This window comes from Desarmillaria tabescens (assembly GCF_030435595.1).
Source record: "Desarmillaria tabescens strain CCBAS 213 chromosome Unknown EV420scaffold_4, whole genome shotgun sequence".
Taxonomy (NCBI): Eukaryota; Fungi; Basidiomycota; class Agaricomycetes; order Agaricales; family Physalacriaceae; genus Desarmillaria; species Desarmillaria tabescens.
Genome location: NW_026848303.1, coordinates 992,748 through 1,012,011, shown reverse-complemented (window position 1 = coordinate 1,012,011; position 19,264 = coordinate 992,748). Strand labels below are relative to the sequence as shown.

Genomic DNA, 19,264 nt, shown 5'->3' with positions numbered 1-19,264 from the left:
GAGTATTTCAAATCATTGACGACCAGGGTCTATTTGGTCCATTTGTTGCCCTTGATGTGTTACCAACTTGCCCGTGTCTCTACATATCAGCGTCTGCCATGTAGTGGTTTTCCCGGGCCGCAGATCCAGATCGAATCGCGCTGAACTCCAAACTAGTCAATATATAGATACCTGGGCAGCCGCATACTACTGGAGCGGCAACTGTAAGCTGATAAGATCGTTACGTTAAGTTGACTATCGACGTCAGGATGTCGAAATGATGTAAACAAGGCCTCTTTCTTGCTTAGCTTCACTCTACTTGCTGGCGTTCCTTCCTCTTGTATGAAGGCACCGGCTTCCGTGCCGGACGTGACGAGGTAAGCATTACGACGCAACCGTAGGAGATGGGATGTCATTAAAGGGAGCACAATTAGTATAAATACCAGCATAGTCATCGCAAGTAGAGCTTCTCTGCAAGGTCTGGCTTGATCAAGGGGATTTGGGTACTATAATGTATGGTCAACTTCAGAAATATTGTTCTACAATAATGTTGACATACCTTCTGCATCAGTAATAATGGGTTTTGCTGCCGCTGTCTCTTCTGGCGGGGAGGCACATTTTGGCATTTTTGATTGAAGTTGAACATGGAGGGCCTCGTCCTTCTGCCGCACGCGCTCTATCGCAGCTCAGGTTTTTGCCTTCATTCGCTCCTTGAAACCTTCCTCGATTCTAAGCGCAAGCTAATGGTCAGATAGTGCATTTAAACGACGAGAACTGAGGGACGTACTTTTTCAAAGCATCAATTTCCCCAAAGAAATCCCACGGATCATTGATCTGCTCTGCTTTTAGTGACTCGAGATCGCCCAATACGACCATGACAGGCAAGGTATCCGGAGGACATGCGCCGAATATGGGGTGGGACCAAACTGGGTCCGAAGGAGAAATCGATGCTACTTCGTCGTCATCGTCATGGAAGTCTACTCGAAGACACGGTAAACAAGGAAGCAGCTTCTCAAATAGCGATCGAAAGAAGGAGGAAGAAGCAGGCGTTGCTGCGGGGGCATGACCCTCGCTGGCTTCGCTGATTGAATGCGAATACCCAGTTTCAGCACCGCCTGCATATTGAGCGTACTGACTCTCAGCCTCGTTGGCGGGGCGAGAATGTTCACTGCCGGCATCAGATGCTGAACGAGAGCATTCACTGAGGGGACGGCAGTCCTCGCTTTCTGCATCGTGCTCAGAGAGAGGCAAGGTAGCCGAAGACGCCTTGCCTTCGTCTGATTGATTTAGCGCAACGTCGACATCCGTAGCAGACTGAGGAAGCTATTGCTCTCTCCTCAGGACCTCCCTGCGATTGGAATCCGTGCCATGATACCTTCGGTCAAGGAGAATCTGATCATGGCTGTTTAACTGATACTTGGGTTAGGCCAATCTCCGCCAATGGTGACATCGTGCCGTACGCGACATTTCACCCTTGCCTGGGTTGGGTGGTAGCAGTCAGGCCAAGGAAGAGATGTGGATAGCTCCAGAGGTGGTCGCGACTGCGAGTCAGAGCTCGAGGTATTTGGTAAGACTGGTACAGACATATCCGACGTGATGAAGCGATCAGGATCAGCATTGGGAAGGCCTTTTGAAAGAAGAGTCATCGATACTGAGACGTATTTGACACCAGGGAAAGGAAATGAGAGAAGCTGGTATACGGTAGGAGTCAGTTAGAATGGTCGTGGCCCACAGTAATATTCTACGCACGTAGGTTACACAGGAAACGTATGTCTTGCTTTCTAGAGCTTCGCAAGCTTTGGCGACCTCAGGATCATCGAGCGCTTTGAGGGACGCGACTGGGTCGAGCTTGAAAGCAACATATTCTCCAAAGTGAGGGAGCATAGGAATATCCTGAAGCTGATCGCTGGAACGGTCAAACGGGGAGGTTTGGTTTAAATAATACCTTTCAGTCTTACATGCTGCCATCTTTCGTTTCATTGTTCAAGAAAACAAAGGAACCAGACTTGACCGCCACACGCGTGATGGTTGGGAGTCAACACCGCCACCGGGACTTACCGAGATCGCCACGCAGCCCTTACTGTACGCTACCCAGGGGCCAGAATTCTTGTCGAATTCTTTTCATCCCCGTCGCGAAGACCATCATTTCAAATTTGTGTATCTACTGTTCTGTGTATATAAAATCTGGTCTCACTAAACGCTACCTTATGATTTATTTCCTAGCCGTCGGCCCCTATTTATGGTTCACTTCCGCCAAAAATCCCGTCAAACCACTCTATGGCGATGTTTTTTCCATCTTTGAATCTTTAACAATGCCGTTTCATCAACTATACATGACAGCACTTGACTCTGCCTCTGTCACAAATCCAAGGCGACCCTTTCCTATGTCTTTCATGTCTTTGATACTGCTGTAGATAACGCTCTGAAGCAGCCTGCCATTCGTAATGTGTGCCATCTACTTCTCAATCTAGCTGTAGAGACATAATCAGTTCTATCTAGAGAAAGAACAATACACATACCTTCCAGAGTAAGTACCATGACCATTAGAATACTTCAATTTTTGACGAAAACGAAGCATAGACCTCCTGAGGATCATCCTGGAAAATGCGAACGCCTTTTGGGTCCTTCAACCAGTGCTCGATATCATCATGTTCTCGAGCTCTCGAGTGGCTGTGGAGTGATGTACAGACGCTGACGCATCGTGTCGTCAAAAATCCTGGGAGTGTGGTGCGCTAGACAAAGTCAAACTGCTATGGTTCCGTTGATTCTAGATCCCAAAACCCTATTTTGTTCCAAGAATACAACTACAAAGTTCGCACGTTGTAATGATCAATTATCCAAGACCAATAGGTCGCGCTTCGCAGCAATCCTGCTCGCGCCACCAAAAATATCTATGATTAAACCACCTCTAAAACTCCCTTCCCGTAGCGTGGACCCCAGAAAACTCCGCATAATCCCTCCGGTAATCCGGACTATAAGTGCACCCAAGATCAGTTTACCCGATCCAACGTAAGAAGAACGAGAACGTACTCTAATCCGCTGGGTGCCCTATCCCATATCGCCCTCACGACATTATCAACTTGGCTGACAGTAGCGGGAGCCGCAGCCTAGTTGTATGGATTAATGTTGCGCCGATCAGAGAAATGGTCTGACATATCAACCTGTCCGTGGAGAGGCATTCGTTCAAGGTGGGTATTGTTTATCGGTAGGGTGTGTAGTGACTGTTGAGAATCGTCGTACGGCTTCGGGCCGGCATACTCTGCAAGTTTGGAGGATTCGGCTCCAGAAAGGGGGAGATCACCAGCGGACGCTAGCTCGTTTAAAGTGTCCCTGGAGAAGGTAAAATTTTGTGTTCGTAGCCAACCAGAAGTTCAGAGAGAATGACATACCATAATACACCAGCATATTGATACCTATACATTTGTAATTAGTCAATGAAGTCAAACACAATACATGTATACGTGCCGTATCTTTAGATCTGCAAGTACTCGCATGCACTTATGCACGCCCTCCATCTCTTTATCGACGTCAATGCCCAACCCTGCCCGCCGTCGGCCCCAGATATTTATCAGGAGAACAATTGCCGCATTGAAGGACAGCTCCTAGACATTAAAATAAACATAATTCACAGGCTAATGAAGAACCTTACACTGATTACAGAAGGCAAGTAATTGTTCTTCCTCTGGATTTGTAGTTCTGCGATGTGAGAACACGAATGTGCGGCATTTGTGCATATAGATAGGGAAGGGGAATCAAAGTCGCTGCTTGGAGACTTGATAAAGGGACGATGAATGAGCATTTGAAGATGGTAGTATAACAGTAGAAGGGTTGCGGACTGATGGAAATGCAACAAGTCAGCACGATCGGGATTCCATCGTACTGGATGAATGTGATCAGCGTGAGGAGTAGGAGAAATGACAAGGCCTACAATGCTCTGGAATAGAGTCTACCCATTTGTCCAATGCAGAGTCAAGCTCGACGACTATTTGCTGTTCCCAGTCTTTCTTGAGGACAAAAAGGACTTTGGATTTATGGATTGAGTACTGTATCCGTAAGCAAATATCATCTGAGAAGGCACTGTCGAGGGACGTACAATGGTGCGCATGCATATCATAATCAACCGTGTCAACCGCAGGGCACAATTGAAGCACGACACGTTTGACGGTTTCTCGGGAGGCTGCTTAAAGGCCTGTTGGGGGTCAGGATGTTCCCAATACTCATCGTCACACTCTGTGGGTAGATCGATGTCAATGCTGTGGGAATAATCAGCTCAAGCTTCAGTAAAGGAGATAAGACGCACTCTTCATCATATATGGCACACGCTCGACCCAATGCCGAGCTAAGGAAACTATCGATACCTACAAGACACCTGACAGGAGGTCAACAAAGACCAAGGGCCGAGTTTTTGGAAAATTTACCAAAATACGCGTTTCCACAGTTCAGCCTCCACTGTATTTTTCACAGGACTGTTATGTGTTGTCGTCTTTCGGTGGGCTCCTGCATCTTGCGCAATCCGCAAGCCAGCGCCTACTATGATCCAGGACTGCTGCGGTGCAGAGGAAGTCAGGTAAAATTCAGCGAGAAGCTGTCACTTTCATCAGCTCGTATAGTGAAGAAGGAATATTGGGCTTACACAGCAGACTTGTGTGTCATACAAGTTTGGAGGATCCAAAGAAGGAAACGCACGACTCCGACTTGTGACCTGAGCTACCCACTTCCACCCATTCGACCACTTTGACTGTTCATCTTCCATGAGGACTCGAGGATCATCTACGTATTTGGAACCGAGCGCACAGACGGTCAAAACAACTCCCCCGAACCGGTGATTTCTGTAGTGTAGCTCCTCCCTCAAAAATTTATCAAACGTCGGCCGGTGGAGGATGGGAAGAAACGTATTAAAGTACGTAAAGTACGAGTCGATGAGCGTCGGAATAAGATCTCCGGGTGGAAATCTGAAGTCCATCCCTTGCGGAACATAGCGATGGGGATTGTTCCACGGGCGAATTTCCCAAAACTCGGCTCGCAGAGAAGTGAATTTCGTGACATGGTACAGCGTTCCCGGTTGCTCCGCTTTGGCATCCAAGGCTTCTTGGACGAATTGAGCACAACTTGACTTCCCGTGGTACCGATAACCAAAGATATAGTCTTTGAATTCACCGAGATTTCTTTCCAGTGCGTGGTCACGATCTTCTATTTCGGGTTCTTCGAGTCTCAGCGAGTGTACCCAGGTAGATAACATGCTCGGGGCGTCCTCTGGGTGTGTCTGAATGGTCTCAAGCACCTCCTTTAGATCTGCTTTCGGAGGAAGGATCTGCGAGGGTCGGTTGATATCTCTTCCTCCACATGGGAAAAACATCGGTACGAACCTTGCGAAGAAGGTCTTCCATCTTTTCTACCTTGTGCTCCAAGCTCCTGACGTAGCTGGACGGTAAAGTCGAACGTTGAGTCATATGTTAGAGAATGTGAGAGTAGCAGAACGGACCGCTGCGATGGCGCGACCTAGGCTGCAATGTTAGTGGAAACGTGGTATCACCGAGTCATCATACTTGCCTTGATGGACTCGATGTATATACAGTCCAACTTGCATGCGATGCATGTTGAGCATCGCCCACCAGATATCCGATTCCCGTCACCTGATGATACAACCTCAGCTGTGTAGATACGGTGAAGAACAACGCGCCCTACATCGAGCTGGAGAGAAATATGAGGACCTTCGAGGAGCAAAAAGTAGAGAATGGAGACGTACTCTTCTTGTATCTGCAGACATCGCAAGCTACAAGACATTTTTTCTTGCCATTTGCTGCAGCGTATTTTTCCATTTGTGAACTTGAGATGATAGCTCGAGACAGAATCGAAGTCGGGGCAACTGGGAAGTCATGAACATTCGAAGCCAATAAGTACTGAACGGTTACGGGCTATTCGGTGTGCAGCGGGTTAAAGTTTTCGACTCGATGATGGCAAAGATCAATTATGTACTTGAAACGAGAGTTGCCACGTCGTGTAACGACGGTGATCAAATGAGCGAAGATGTACCGCGCGTGGTCAATACAATGGAGTTCGATAAAAACGTTTAGCCCTGGGACAAGATTTGCAGGAACTTGATCGTTATGCAAGCCCGATAACATACTGATTTCTCCCTCTGACAAGCGACAAAAACACTGTTGATACGCGTAAAAACATATTTCCGAGTTCCAGAGCAATGCAATAAGAAATGAAAGAGATACGACGCGACGAAACGGCGAGGACGACATCAAGACTGTTATCTGGGACTGTCACATTGTATAAATGGACTCCGAGGCACTATAATGGATATCACCGTCATCATGCTACACCGCACGGGACTGGAATCTCACGTTAGTCCATTTGTATCAGGATCATCTGCCGTATCAATGGGCTTCGAGTCGAGTGTATAATGAATGGACAAAGCGGAAAGAGCACCGCCATACGCGCGCGAAATGCCTGGGAGAATGTCATCACCAATAAACGCGTTTTGAGATTCAGACATACCAGCGTCGATGATCGATAATGGCCGGAGGGAACGCTTACTTCAAAGTCTGGTGTGTCCCATAGTCATTCCACGAGTTCTAGTCTTCTCAAGGACAGCTTCGACATCTTTGCACACTTGTATTCGGTTCATGTCGCCCAGCCTCGATACTACAGAGGACCATTAGAGCTATACCACTCCGCTTCCTCAGGACGGGTACCTAATGTTAACAGTCAGCTACTTATCACTATCATGATTCTGTGCACTAAATACTGACCAGGAGGAAGTCCGACGTATGGACCGGGCGGATGCGGTTTGCCCGGAATTGAAGCTTTCTCAGGAAAGAATCAGAGAGGGAATTGATGTATGAGGGGAATGGCGACAGACCGTGGGATGTCGGAGATAAGCCTCCATGGGACAAACAATATCGCAGAATGGGAGAACGGTCCGGACTTGACGAAGTTGGAGGGTACATCGTGTTCGGTGGACCCAAGACACTGCAGGATGAAGAGGAATCCAGGAGGCTCTAGTGTGATTTACCGCCCAGGAACGTCCTAGCCAGTCCGTGGAAAGAATTTCTCGACGGTGCCAAAGGTCTTGATCTTGCAGGGATATGCTTATCTGGAAAATGTGACATAAGAAAACGCGACTCAAACACGGAACAAGTAGCATTACCTCCAGCCGCCTATTATATTCATCCATTCATGGTTTTCCAGATGTGACAACGCAGTACCGCCATTCGCGGAGGTTGTTATTGAGACCGTCACTGATTCATAAAGGGCCTGGCCTTTGGCCTTCATAAAGCCTTGTCGTAACGTTGCTTCTGTAACATGCTCATGAATTCGAATTTTAGGGTCAAGTAGGAACCATGGACTGACTGGTAAATGATATCCCCAGTCTGTAGGGAAAGTTGGAGTGCGTTCTCCCCTGATATCGGGACTCCCGGCATAAATGAAGAGAACCGCAATCGCAGGTGACTTGCAAGGGAAATATTCATCTTGATAGATAAACGGTAGTTGGATACCAGTCATACGATACAGGCTGTTGGAGCCGGGCAAGAAACAGAAGAAAAATGTGGCAGCAAACATGTATATTTACCATGCAGAATAAATACACAAGGCTAACTCATCCGTGTAGAGACTCGATGTTGGGCTATCATAACCCTCATTAGCAGCGTCCTCCTCAGACTGGTAAGTATCGTTCACCAAGCCCTCGTAGCAGTTGTCGTATGCATCGTAACCGGCCGAATAACCCTCGGCGTCATCACCTGATTCCTCCAGCGGCGAGTCGTTGTCTTGCTGGCTCTCTCGATCCATTCCGCATATCCGTGGTCAAAGGGTTCATCGTTGATGACAAACTCCTCCCCGTCAGACAAATCCAGATCGTCACTCGGGGAGAGTTTGACGACAAGGTCTGCGTAAGGAAAACTTCACGGGAAAACTGGGCGAAAGTTGTAGCATCGAGAGTAGGGAGCGATACCCCTTCATCCGGTAAAGGGAGATCCTCTCTTCGCTCAGAAGGACCTTGCGAGGTTTTGATGCACAGAACAGCAGAGATCTGAGTGTCGGGATGCTGCACGTGAGGGAAAAGGGCCGGAGGCCTGAGCATTGGATGAGGTCGCATAGAGGATGTTAACAACGCAGTAGAATAAGGCCCTATGTCACCGGCTGAAGTGGAATCTCGCGCCTGCACTGATGAACAGTTAGAAGAAGATATCGACATTGATGGCGAGACAACCATCGGTGAGGGAGGAGGCGTGAGGAGAGAGTATAGAGCACCAATATGTCGAGGAACCCAATCTGTGTTCCCCCAGTTGAAACGGGTTGCTTGCGACGCCCTCTGCCCAAAACGATTCTTCATCAGCGATAACTCCGCCTCATCCGGCACGCGTCCAGCCTTCCCAAGCTTCAGAAGCGACGTCGTCAGCTTTGGTGCATGAGATCGAGCACATCGGGTAAGGTCTTGCGTGGTGGTTTGCGTAAGGCCTGAAGAGAGTTGCGGGGCAGACGATGTGGCCGGTGTTGGACTCGCACCGTCGGAAAACATAGCATGAGCCTCCTCGGTGTTGATGACGCGTATATCTGATTCTGAAGATGTCAGAACGACAGAGGAAGGGAACATCATTGGGAAGCCCCATCTGTGCTCCCTGAGTCGAAATGGGCTATCTTCAACGCCCTCTACCTATAAGGGCCCTCCATCAGCGATATCAGTGTCGTATCTTGTACGCATCCACTCGTCCTAGACTCCAGAAGAGTTGTCTTCCGCTCTTGAGCGCGAGATCGGGTCCATCGCGTTGAATCTTGCTGCGAAATCCCGGGATTGCGGATGGTTGATGCATTCTGGGGGAGCGCAGGAACTGCTGGAATGGTCGCGACAGCAGGTTTTCGATAATTGCTAGCAATATCGCGAGAGGTGAGATAAAAGTGAGCAGAGAATGAGGGAGAGTCGCTGGCGGGAGAATGAGACGTATTTGACGTTGCCAGCATGCTTGGCAACAGTCGTTTCGTTACCGGCCGGTTATCTATGTCGGTAGCGGCGCAAGCGCCGGGTCCCCGATTCTTTCCGATTCCGTTGGTACTAATCACTGATTCCTTCATTTTATGTAGCTCTGCCCGGAACGGTTACTCAAAATTCTGCTTCGGTTGTACTGTAGTATTTCAATGAGGGGAGTAAACAACTCAGGGACTTGTACTTCTGCTGCGAATCGCTGTACAGGTTTTCTCCTACGATGGAGTTGGCAGTGGCGAAAAAAGCCAGTATATTCTTGAACGCGCGCGCGCATATTAGCGATGTCGTGACATCACGAAGAAGTTACATTTATCCAAACCGGAAATACAGGTACATTTAGATATTAATTACAAACGCATTGCCATTCTGTACGCCATGTAAGGTAGCGCGTACGCAAAAAATAAGAGCTTACCTGGAGCATTACGGTAAATGTCCATAAATCCGTCATCTGAGAACCAGTGAACAGTCAAACGACGCAGAGCGACAAGGTGATAAAGACGTCCATATATTATGCCTCCGTAAACTTCGTGCATTTCTTGTTGCTGAGAGCCGGAAGGGCAGATAAGATGAATGTGTACTGTGCGACTGTTGTGAAGCACGCCTTGTTTTGCGGCTTCATTGAGAGTGTGAAGAGCTGAGAAAGACAGACTTAATGATGTTAAAGGAATATAGATATGGAGTTGTTCGAAGGTGGGGGTTGAGATTGAGCGAAACGACTCGGTGACGTCGGCTACACGGGAGTCAATGCATAGGACGTCGAGGCGTCGTAAGTTCTGTAGGTACATGAGGTTGAGGTAGGCACTGCCGACATGAGTTTCTGAAGGACGAAAGGTCAGTTAGTTGCGAGGCGCTAAAAATATCAACAAACCGAAGAAGAAAAGCTTTAAATTCCGAGTCCTATGTATATAGGATTCTTGGTCATTATGCAGGTGGAATTGGCCATGGGAAAATCTATTCGAGGTATCAAACCTTAACGGACTTTGCCGATTTCCCTACCTGAGCTTTCCGTGGGAATTTTTTTATTCAACCCCGCTTTCGTCCGTGTCCTTGTCCGTTGTTTTCCGCTTCACTTCTCGTCCACTTTTCTCTCTCCTCATTATCTTTCCGTGCGCTTCTCCTGCTTGTTTCCTTCGTACCTACTTTATGTTTCTCCATTTTTTGTCTTCTCTTTCTTCCTCTTCATCGTCTCCCTACCCGTCTTCGCCTTCCTCCCCACTCCTGGAGCTCTCCTCTCTTGCGCTTGCGCTTTGTCCCACTTTCATTTTCTTCGTATTCGAATCCTACGTGGTGCTTCAAGCTTCATTGATCATCCTCAGGGTGTGTAGTGTGCCCTTTTTACCCACAGTACTCTTATTCTTTGCCGCATTCTAAAATACATCGCGTTTGTTATTCCTTTCTCGTCAATTGTTTGATCGTTGCTTACCATTGTGTGTGGTCACAGTTCACAGGTGCAAGTGCCCTCAATACCATGTTCATCTTTACACTTCTACTTCTGCATTTTACGAATACCACTGAACATTGTGTCTCGACGATATTCCCTATCCTGAACATGCGTGGTCTCCCTTTCGCATATCTGTTGGTATCCATCAGATGGTGTTCACGGCGCTTCGAATACAGCACTCACTTTTACTTGCCTCCCTCGATTTTCCTCTAAATGCTTGACTTCGTAGTCCTCAGTGTGCCGTATTTGTCCCTGCCAGTATCTTCGGAGTCCTTTTGGGGTGGGTACTTACACTGACCTTGTCTCCCTCATGTGGCTATCACTTCCTTGGGCTGGGGGTGTGAGTTCGGGAACTCCACCACACTGTACTCTTGTGCTTTGTAGGCATCCAATCCTGCAATTGACCCTGCCAGAACTCTATCTCTCTCTCTCTCTCTCTCAGCGCAATCATTCTACCGAATCCCTGGCTGCTCAGACTGGACAGTGTCACCGACTCGCTGAGAAAATGATCTCGTCTCTCATTCCCCTTGAAAAGGTATAGTTATTTATTCACCTCATGTCAACATGTGGGCGCTCACGGAGACTCTTTCACGATTGGCGGCAGATCCAATGCCACTATTACGCCGGTGGTGGTGAAAATCATTTTGTCCATTGCATCTGCACTCTCGCCATGACAACACTGCATCATCATCGATACGAGCTCTGCTTATTCCAACATCGTTGTATCCTATGGTTCCGTTAGTACCAATCAATAAAGCTGTCTGTTCATGTTCATCTACCCATCTGCGCGAGATGCTGAGGTTCTTCCTTCATCCTGTCTTCGATGAGTGTGTCAATGGTGCTTTCTGTTTTTCTTTTGCTAGAACAGGAAGGTTGCCGTGGTCCACGATGCACTGGTTCTTTGATAATCCATTGTGCACACCATTATTGATCTTTGGCCGATGATGTGACGGAGTTTCGGTTAGTGGATATTATGCACTACTATGGCTCGCAACGCTTCAGCGTGTGGACCCATACAAATGGTTTAAGGATACTGGGAAGATAGGCATTGCAAGAAGGACTGCTCGACAACGTCAACGTGACGCGAGACAAGATGGGAAAAGATCATGATATGTTCATACATAGGCAGGCTATTATATGATCGGATGCTTATTTCTGACATGAACAACAGATTACAAAAAAAACATAGGACTCGGACCTGCCACGCGGATGCGTCGGCCCTCACCCCACTGGTGAGTCAGGGTTGCTTCGCCCAGAGATATAATTTTTCTCGGTATCCGAACATCGTTTGTGAATACCTTACACTCGAAAACTTTGATCGCTATCGGGCCTTTGAGGCAAGCGAGCCAGGACAGCATTCGTGGCCTAAGTGGGTTCCTCAATGGGTTACCTTCCCAGCTCACTATTGCGCATACGTTCAGGTGCAAGTACTGCAAAGTAGGAGGGAAGGAAGGAGGAGGAACAGCGAAATCATGAGATGCGTCTGAATCTTCTTCTACTCGTGATTGTTCTCCGCCGAATGCAAAGTGGGTTAACGTAGTGGTGCTCCGTACAAGCAAATATAAACCCTGAGGAGATGCGCGACTGTTCCATACGCATAGCCGCTGCAAGTCGTCGAGATTGTACTCAAGGTTTTTGGGGGGTTTGATAGCAACCGAGTTAAGCTGAAGGGTGTGCAGGGATGGCAGCGGCGAAGTCAAATGATGGAGGGGACAATCGTCATCTAGGTTGTGATAGTCGCCGTGAACGACCAAGTGAGTGACTTGGGAGTCTTCTTCGTCTTCTTCATCGTCGTCGTCGGCGATATCTATCGGATTCAAGTCCGGCCAAGTAATCAAAGCTGCTGCTGCCATGAAATCGGCGTTAATGAGGGGACGACAAGGATGGACGGTAATATCACGGCAATGATGCCGCATATTTAGAGATACATGGTCGTGAGATACTGTTATCATCTTTGGTGGTGTTGAGGGGGACGCATCGACAAAGAAAGTTCTCGCATGCAGCCTGAGTCATGGGTGTCAGCATGACGTAGCGTATACGTTGTAAAATGACGATGATGACATCACCATACGTTTCGATGATGAAAATTTTTTTTTTCAAAACATTCCCTAAAGTACACTAAAGTACACTATTGTTATGCTAATTTACACTATTGTTACACTAATTTACACTAGGTGACACTATTGTTACACTATTGTTATGTTGGAATGTCAAGTGTCGCACATCATGGTGCAGTCGACGTCGGGATCTTCAGTAGGAAGCACCGTTCATCTGTTCTCCTCCTCGGCTTTCCTTATTACATCATATTGCTTCTATTAGTGTACACGGCATGTAGATAAATAGGTAGACGAACGACGATGACCCTCGCCTGTTTGCGAGGGTTCCCTGCTATATCCGGGTGAGCGGCTGGAGAATTACCGCTTATCTCAACACAAACAGGCAGCATAACCCACAGTCCTTGTCGCTCTCGTTCTCTGTGCTGACTCTCGAGACTATCGCTACACCGCCACCCCGACACTGGTGTCGAGATCACCTTTGTCACTTGCTAGACCACGAGACGGTCTGGTCGTTCGCTTTGCTGGTCCACGAGACGGTCCGGCTGTTCGCTTTTCTGGTCCACGAGACGGTCCAGTTGTTCGTTTTTTGCTCTCCACATTCGTTGTTTGCCGCGTCGAGATCGCCTATAGAGCAAAATGTCGGACGAGTTGTTTGGTGCGCGTTTTCCCAAGTTATCGGTCGGAAACTTTGCGGAATGGCGAGTGATGATGGAGGCCGAGCTCACGCGTCGGAAGCTCTGGACCGACATTGTCGAGATTGAGGTTGATGGAGATGGGAAGTCGGAGTCAGAGATCTTGGTGGAGATCACGACGAAGTTGAAGGCACGGGATAAGCAGAAGATGGCGGAGGCTAGGGCCGAGATGATTTTGAGGGTGGATGTCGGGCAGCTGGCGCACATGGACTCGAAGGACCCACGGGAGATTTGGGGGAACTTGCAGACTGTGCATCGTGCACAGGGCTTTGCAACGAGCTTGTCTTTGCGAAGGAAGTTCTTGACGGCGAAGATGCTTGAGGGCCAGGGCATGGAGGCTTGGGTTGGAAAGATCAGGCGAATGGCGAAGGCGATGGAACTAGCCGGTATCGACGTCAGCGACCAAGATCTAATCCTCGCACTCACCATGGGACTCCCCCCTTCCTACGAAAATGTCATTATCAACTTTGATGCGACCCCTCCCGACCAGCTCACACTCTCGAACGTGATTATTCGCTTGCTGAACGAAGAAACGCGCCAAGCGTCGCTTGCTCCTGAACGTTCGGAGAAGGATAAGGATGGGATAGGTGATGATGATGAAGTTGCGGCAGTCGCCTTTCGCGGTGGCAAGGCATCCAGGGGCCTGAAGGGAAACAGTCAAGTCGAGCTCACTTGCTTTTTCTGCGATAAGGCCGGGCATTTGAAGGCGGATTGTGAGGAGAGGGCGAAGTGGCGGAAGTCGAAGAAAGGGAAGACTGTGGCGGCGGACTTCGCCGGGTTGGCTTATGAGAGTGACTCCGATGTCACTTTCTAGGTTACTCTTTCCCACCACGGTGTTCACCTTCCGGGGGTGTACATTGTATGTTTTCTCCTCTCATTTTTCTCTTCTTTTCTTGGTATTGATGCACGAACTTGCGGGGGTGTGTTGGAATGTCAAGTGTCGCACATCATGGTGCAGTCGACGTCGGGATCTTCAGTAGGAAGCACCGTTCATCTGTTCTCCTCCTCGGCTTTCCTTATTACATCATATTGCTTCTATTAGTGTACACGGCATGTAGATAAATAGGTAGACGAACGACGATGACCCTCGCCTGTTTGCGAGGGTTCCCTGCTATATCCGGGTGAGCGGCTGGAGAATTACCGCTTATCTCAACATGTTACGCTAATTTACACTATTGTTACACTAATTTACACTAGGCGACACTATTTCATACTAATGTACAGTTACAATAAGAGAATATCAGTAGTTACATATGACAGTTCTGATTATACCTACATGGGAAGCGACCAAACAGAATAGAGCATATCAACAGTCAAGTCTTGAAGAGCTTTATCCGGAGTAGCAGTCTCGAGCTGGCCAGCGACGTAGCGGAGAGTCGTAGCTAGTACACCACGATTGGTAGTGATAGGGAATTGAGATGTGACTCCGGAAGAAACTGAAGCGTTAGAGCAAGGGACGTTGGCCAGCACGCATTGACGGCACTTCGGAGGAAGTGTATCAGGATTTGTGAAGTAACATATGGTTGCATGGCGACGGCAATAATCACACTTAAACCAGTTAGCAACAGTACGTGTGATGAACATGCTTCGTACTCTGGGTGCCATTGGAACTGGCCACACTGTCCAGTCGGTCATATCGCCTAACCTATCGGCATAATCATGGATTCTCCTATGGCCGTCTGCGAATCCTAAGTTGCACAGCAATATTCTCGATCGTGCAACCTGAGGACAAACCACATCAGTGAGATGACGTTCTTGTGGACCCATATCCAGCAAAAGCTGATAAAGGTTCAATAGCCACTCGGACGTCGTTACTGTTGATGTACCGCCTTGATATTGCGAGGACAGTTCATGGAACTAAGCACCGTTAGCGAACGAGTTATTCATCTACAGCATTTACGTACCTGTGCTAGCAGTAAGGAGCGATACACTCGCTGCCGTGCTCTCACGCTCACTCGTGGAACCTTGCGTCATTGTTAGCCAGAGTAGACGGTATGCTGTACGATACTCACATTCGTTACCTTGGATTTCCAGTGGTATATCCCTTGTATAGGGTCGAAGGCAGTCAGCTGATGGTCCGCAAGGTTCACGCACCATGTTTCAGAGGAATTTCTGGCACATGCCAAATCGACGTACCCAGCTGCTTCAGCTGCAGCAACGAAGTCATAGTCTTCCTCGTTGCTGACATTGAAGTGGCTAGGTTCATCACCAGCCAACGGGTAGTCGCTTGCGACAACTGCTGTCTGTGGTTTCACCCAGGAGAGTCTGGAGCTCGCAGTTCGGGTGTTGGTGCAAGCAGTTCCAGGGGTAATGGTTGGCTGGGTTCCGTCTGTGTGCATGTGCGGTTCATCGATTGACTGTGGTTGGATGGTGTTCCATGGGGAGTGAGCAGTCGGCGTCCCTAGGAATGGTGCTGCAGTCCCAGATAAAGGTCGAAGAGGAGACAGCAGCAGAGGGTCGTGGTCTGAAGCAAATGTAGTATCAATATCAGTCAGAGCCGCTGCGAGAATGGACTCTGAAGACATTATGTTGTCAAAGTCGGTTGAGGAGATGGAGCAATCAGTTTCGTCTGAATCTGAGGCCATGATTGTTCGAGAAGGAATGGTGATGCATGTCTAAGACCACAGGGGGGGTTTTAAGGCTATTTACCTGTAGCAACGTGGTATTCGCGTGGCACCAGTCCGCATAATGGACTGACATCTTTGTCAGGATTCCGTGCCCTCTTGTCCTCAACCTCATCCGTACGTTTATCTTCTGGAATGCTCTGTTCGCTCTTTGCTGAAGATATGAATCAGATGTCTATAAAGTCATTGCCGAATAGACCCGGTGACTGTCAGTGTCATATGTTACGTTTGCCTACAGAAGTGAGAGATATTATAATTGACATTGTCTGTGGATATTCGAAGACAGATGCACAGTCTTTGAGTTTGGTCTGCAGGTCATTGCAAATGAAGGCACAAGGGTGGTTGGTCAAAGTTGTTCGACTGTATTCGTGGAGCGGAGGCCACCGTTCAGCAGAGTTTTTGGTTGATGCTCCTCACTTGTTGCGCTACGTTGAAGAAATCCATTTGTGGGGTCCAAAGAAGTATTGGGATACTGACTGGAAGTGAACTGTGAAGATGTGTACGAGTTGTGGGCGGTTCCTCAAATTTACAGGAGAAAGCCTAGCTTTACAGGAGCTAGTGAACGAAGAAGCAAGTTGGGACGTGTTTTCAGCTTGTGAATTTATCAGCTGTTCGTATATGGCAGCTGATATCCTTGTTTGGTTCACCCTCGTTCCGAGGTTATCAACATTGTCGTTTTCGAAGGAGAGACTGTGCACTCTGTTATCACCTGGATCTCAATCGTCATCGTTTTCTTCGAAGGAAAGCATTTGCCTCACACGCCTGTTATCTCCGTCCTTGTCTCCATACTCGAGGACTTCATTGAAGGAGTTCACTTTTCATCATGAAGACAGTGCAAAGTCGCTACTAGACGACAGCACTTTCATGGAGACTTGCGTGACCAGAATGAGCAGCCTCGTCCGGTTGGAGGTATCGATAATGAGCTGCTGCTGGCATGAAGCAATACGCTTGCTTTCTATTTGCCAGGAAAGTCTGAAGTACTTCGAGGCAATGTTTCATCATTGTAAGTTCTCCTATTAATGATATCACGAGCGTGTTCTTATGAAGATTGAAAGGGCATGGAGAAGATCAGTATCCGGTGATATCTTTAGAGCACTGTGAAAGCCTGGAGGAAGTGCGCTTTACATTTCTTAACTCGCTCTCCAAGGGTGTTCTCGACTCTATTTTCACTATCCCAAAAGGCAGTCGAATTACCAGCATTCAGCTTGACATCGGCATCGTGGGTTTCCATCGAACAAATTGGTCGGTGCTTGTAAAATACCTCCAAGACGTCGACACACTACCAAAGCTAAGAACTTGCCATTTACTTTTCCACGTGTTCGGTGAGGATCAACAAGAACTCGTCAATTTCATGAGCAGTGCGACTGCAGAGATACATTCTCTGTTTAGTATACACGATACCGCAAGTCTTCAATATTTCGTTCACGAGCAAGTTCACCCAATCTTTCGTGATCGATATTCTCCATTTCCGTTTGATCAATTTCGCAGACGAATGTTAAGTTTCGATTGAGCGATAGGTTAAAAGGTAGCACCACTACTACATAATAATACACTAAAAGTACACTACTATACAACTTACAGGAATCAGTACATATTATACACTAATATACAAGTTACATGAATTCAATACGACGCTTCTGCAGGATCTACTGCTTCGTTCTCCGGTGGAATAAAGTCATCTGCACCTTCATCGCTTCCACAAACTCCTATAGGTTCCAGAGCCGATAAATTCGCTGATAGAGGATTACGAGCTGGCTCCCCATCACCTTCTGTGGGCGAATTCGTCAGCTTCAAGATGACCTGAATGTTGTAAGAAGCGACTTTATAGCTCAGCTCCTTATAGCGTCCAAGGGTGAAGATGATGAGAACAATACTGCCGTTCTCTGGATCTTCGGTATATTTCGGAGCTGTGTTGTAGGTCGACAATTTGAAGCGCGAACGGCAGTCAAATATGGGAACTGATGAGAGTCTGAGCAGCGTCGAAAAGACATACGAGGGCTTGAAGCTTACCAGGTTCATTCCAGGGTCTGATGGCTATCAGGAATGGCAGCGATAAGCAGAAATGCGAGCATTGATATTCAGAACGAGACGTACTTGGTCCGTGCCATCGTCTGTTGACAGGAAAGGACTTAGCACTAGATGACTTGTCTAACCAATAACAATAAGGAACGTCCATGAACCAGTAGCGAGGATGACTTACTACGATCCCCCTTCAGCCAGGATGAGAACGATAATCCACCTTGAAAGCCGTTGTTGAGTAATACAGATCCCGGAGAAACATCGAATATCCGCCCGATAACTGCAGCCACACGGGGCCAAAGAAAATGAAGTGGCTGTATACAAATCTGCTTAGTGTTACCGACATTAAAGAGGTCGCTGTAGACAACGGAACCGATGATGAAGAAGCTTTGAGCTACGAGAGTGGTGTGCACAACTCGCTCGCTATGAAGGGCGAATTCCATCGGATCAATGAGTGCGAGGTTCACTAAGTTTTCCTTTGAAGGTGCAAAGGCGAGGTGTATTACGTGCCTGCGTTACATCAGTACACATAGCAGGAAGAAGAAGATAAACGTACTGAACAACGGGTAAGTTACTACTAAAGAGATGTCCGATGTTGACAGTAGGAACTCTCTCTGGCATCTCCCTCGATTTGATGTAGTCTTGAATGCGTGGCAATGGAACAAGAGTGTTAACGATGCATTGGTAAGGGCCCACAAGAGCTTCATGTGTATGACTGTGGATGGACGTTAATATGGGAGGCGTTATGCGAAATAGTCCGGTAGCATTAGTAAGTATAGGAATTAAAAGCGTTGAACTCACTTGTTTCCAGCCGTATGTTCAGCAACAGAGGGTTCACCGCTTGCGTCTTTGCTTGTACCATCCGTAAGGGGAACGCCGTCTCCATCGTGCGAAGCCTCCCTACCAGTAGCTTTAGTAAGCATAGGTATCGAAAGAGTTGAACTCACTGAGACTGTCCAGTGTTCCCAACCGTACGTTCAGCAACAACGGGTTCACTTTTTGCATCTTTCGAAGGCTCCCTACTAGTAGCACTTGTAATCATATGGTAAAAAATAAAATAAAAAATGCTGTACTCACTGTGATTCTCCAGAGTTCAGCGTACTTGTTGTGGACAAAGGAGATTCCCTTCATAGGTGTACTTCAGTATAACCTCATGTGCGTAGGCTGGAATACATGAACTCTTTCGTCTCCTTGCATACACGCTTAGCTTTTACTGGACTGTCCTCGGCTGGAGAGAGATCCCTCTTTGAAGCACTGCAGGAGCATCAGATTAAGGTCCAAACGAAAGCACGGTGACCTACTTAGAACGATGTGCTGCTGGCATGGAGAATGTTTGATTTGTGGCAAAGGTCGGCACGCGGATTCATATTTTAGGTTAATGTACGTGGACGCTGGCAAAACTGACATCAGCTATATGCATCACTCGACATCTAGTATGACCATGTCTCGAGTTGATATCA

At 47.8% G+C, this 19,264-nt stretch overlaps 8 protein-coding genes across 8 annotated transcripts; 1 reads left to right on the top strand and 7 right to left on the bottom strand.

Moving 5' to 3' along the window:
- Window positions 1–116: 116 nt before the first annotated feature.
- On the bottom strand, window positions 117–668 carry EV420DRAFT_1509943 (uncharacterized protein). Its single transcript, XM_060471485.1, has one exon. It carries the CDS (start codon window positions 432–434, stop codon window positions 153–155), a length of 282 nt encoding a protein of 93 aa, XP_060336949.1. The 5' UTR covers window positions 435–668; the 3' UTR covers window positions 117–152.
- Window positions 666–1,863, bottom strand: EV420DRAFT_1636726 (uncharacterized protein; the record flags this gene model as incomplete). Its single annotated transcript, XM_060476627.1, has 4 exons — window positions 666–708; window positions 767–1,302; window positions 1,440–1,670; window positions 1,729–1,863. 4 exons carry the CDS (start codon window positions 1,861–1,863, stop codon window positions 666–668), a joined length of 945 nt encoding a protein of 314 aa, XP_060336948.1.
- Window positions 1,864–3,050: 1,187 nt separating this feature from the next.
- On the bottom strand, window positions 3,051–6,082 carry EV420DRAFT_810514 (fungal-specific transcription factor domain-containing protein). Its single transcript, XM_060483552.1, has 15 exons — window positions 5,892–6,082; window positions 5,726–5,845; window positions 5,665–5,670; window positions 5,530–5,612; window positions 5,462–5,478; window positions 5,346–5,400; window positions 4,613–5,290; window positions 4,398–4,564; window positions 4,280–4,348; window positions 4,073–4,232; window positions 3,908–4,022; window positions 3,629–3,858; window positions 3,445–3,581; window positions 3,369–3,392; window positions 3,051–3,309 (listed from the first exon to the last, which is right to left on the bottom strand). The coding sequence occupies exons 2-15, from the start codon at window positions 5,796–5,798 to the stop codon at window positions 3,087–3,089; spliced, it is 2,037 nt and encodes a 678-aa protein (XP_060336947.1). The 5' UTR covers window positions 5,799–5,845; window positions 5,892–6,082; the 3' UTR covers window positions 3,051–3,086.
- Window positions 6,083–7,586: 1,504 nt separating this feature from the next.
- Window positions 7,587–8,813, bottom strand: EV420DRAFT_1509903 (uncharacterized protein). Its single transcript, XM_060471484.1, has one exon. It carries the CDS (start codon window positions 8,582–8,584, stop codon window positions 7,727–7,729), a length of 858 nt encoding a protein of 285 aa, XP_060336946.1. The 5' UTR covers window positions 8,585–8,813; the 3' UTR covers window positions 7,587–7,726.
- Window positions 8,814–10,005: 1,192 nt separating this feature from the next.
- On the top strand, window positions 10,006–10,627 carry EV420DRAFT_1509895 (uncharacterized protein). Its single transcript, XM_060471483.1, has one exon. The coding sequence runs from the start codon at window positions 10,115–10,117 to the stop codon at window positions 10,340–10,342; it is 228 nt and encodes a 75-aa protein (XP_060336945.1). The 5' UTR covers window positions 10,006–10,114; the 3' UTR covers window positions 10,343–10,627.
- On the bottom strand, window positions 10,006–12,491 carry EV420DRAFT_1743952 (uncharacterized protein). Its single transcript, XM_060480094.1, has 5 exons — window positions 11,611–12,491; window positions 10,991–11,139; window positions 10,777–10,938; window positions 10,596–10,664; window positions 10,006–10,544 (listed from the first exon to the last, which is right to left on the bottom strand). Exons 1-5 carry the CDS (start codon window positions 12,362–12,364, stop codon window positions 10,458–10,460), a joined length of 1,221 nt encoding a protein of 406 aa, XP_060336944.1. The 5' UTR covers window positions 12,365–12,491; the 3' UTR covers window positions 10,006–10,457.
- Window positions 12,492–14,433: 1,942 nt separating this feature from the next.
- Window positions 14,434–15,746, bottom strand: EV420DRAFT_1474914 (uncharacterized protein; the record flags this gene model as incomplete). The annotated part of the gene is made up of 4 exons (XM_060469252.1): window positions 14,434–14,990; window positions 15,066–15,125; window positions 15,174–15,205; window positions 15,298–15,746. 4 exons carry the CDS (start codon window positions 15,744–15,746, stop codon window positions 14,434–14,436), a joined length of 1,098 nt encoding a protein of 365 aa, XP_060336943.1.
- Window positions 15,747–17,408: 1,662 nt separating this feature from the next.
- EV420DRAFT_1474913 (uncharacterized protein) lies at window positions 17,409–19,128 on the bottom strand (the record flags this gene model as incomplete). The annotated part of the gene is made up of 10 exons (XM_060469251.1): window positions 17,409–17,743; window positions 17,796–17,819; window positions 17,880–17,933; window positions 17,986–18,314; window positions 18,361–18,519; window positions 18,606–18,704; window positions 18,752–18,826; window positions 18,882–18,929; window positions 18,978–19,058; window positions 19,106–19,128. 10 exons carry the CDS (start codon window positions 19,126–19,128, stop codon window positions 17,409–17,411), a joined length of 1,227 nt encoding a protein of 408 aa, XP_060336942.1.
- Between the last annotated feature and the right edge of the window lie 136 nt (window positions 19,129–19,264).

Excerpts from the sequence above, each read along its gene's own strand:
- EV420DRAFT_1509943 (XM_060471485.1), bottom strand. The coding sequence starts at position 434 with ATGACTATGCTGGTATTTATACTAATTGTGCTCCCTTTAATGACATCC.
- EV420DRAFT_810514 (XM_060483552.1), bottom strand. The coding sequence starts at position 5,798 with ATGGAAAAATACGCTGCAGCAAATGGCAAGAAAAAATGTCTTGTAGCT. Across the intron at positions 5,291-5,345 it reads TGGAAGACCTTCTTCGCAAG|ATCCTTCCTCCGAAAGCAGA; the intron begins GTTCGTACCGAT and ends CGACCCTCGCAG. Across the intron at positions 4,349-4,397 it reads CTGTGGAAACGCGTATTTTG|GTGTCTTGTAGGTATCGATA; the intron begins GTAAATTTTCCA and ends ACCTCCTGTCAG.
- EV420DRAFT_1509903 (XM_060471484.1), bottom strand. The coding sequence starts at position 8,584 with ATGTTCCCTTCCTCTGTCGTTCTGACATCTTCAGAATCAGATATACGC.
- EV420DRAFT_1509895 (XM_060471483.1), top strand. The coding sequence starts at position 10,115 with ATGTTTCTCCATTTTTTGTCTTCTCTTTCTTCCTCTTCATCGTCTCCC.
- EV420DRAFT_1743952 (XM_060480094.1), bottom strand. The coding sequence starts at position 12,364 with ATGATAACAGTATCTCACGACCATGTATCTCTAAATATGCGGCATCAT. Across the intron at positions 10,939-10,990 it reads CCAATCGTGAAAGAGTCTCC|GGGAATGAGAGACGAGATCA; the intron begins GTGAGCGCCCAC and ends TACCTTTTCAAG. Across the intron at positions 10,665-10,776 it reads CTACAAAGCACAAGAGTACA|GGACAAATACGGCACACTGA; the intron begins GTGTGGTGGAGT and ends AGATACTGGCAG.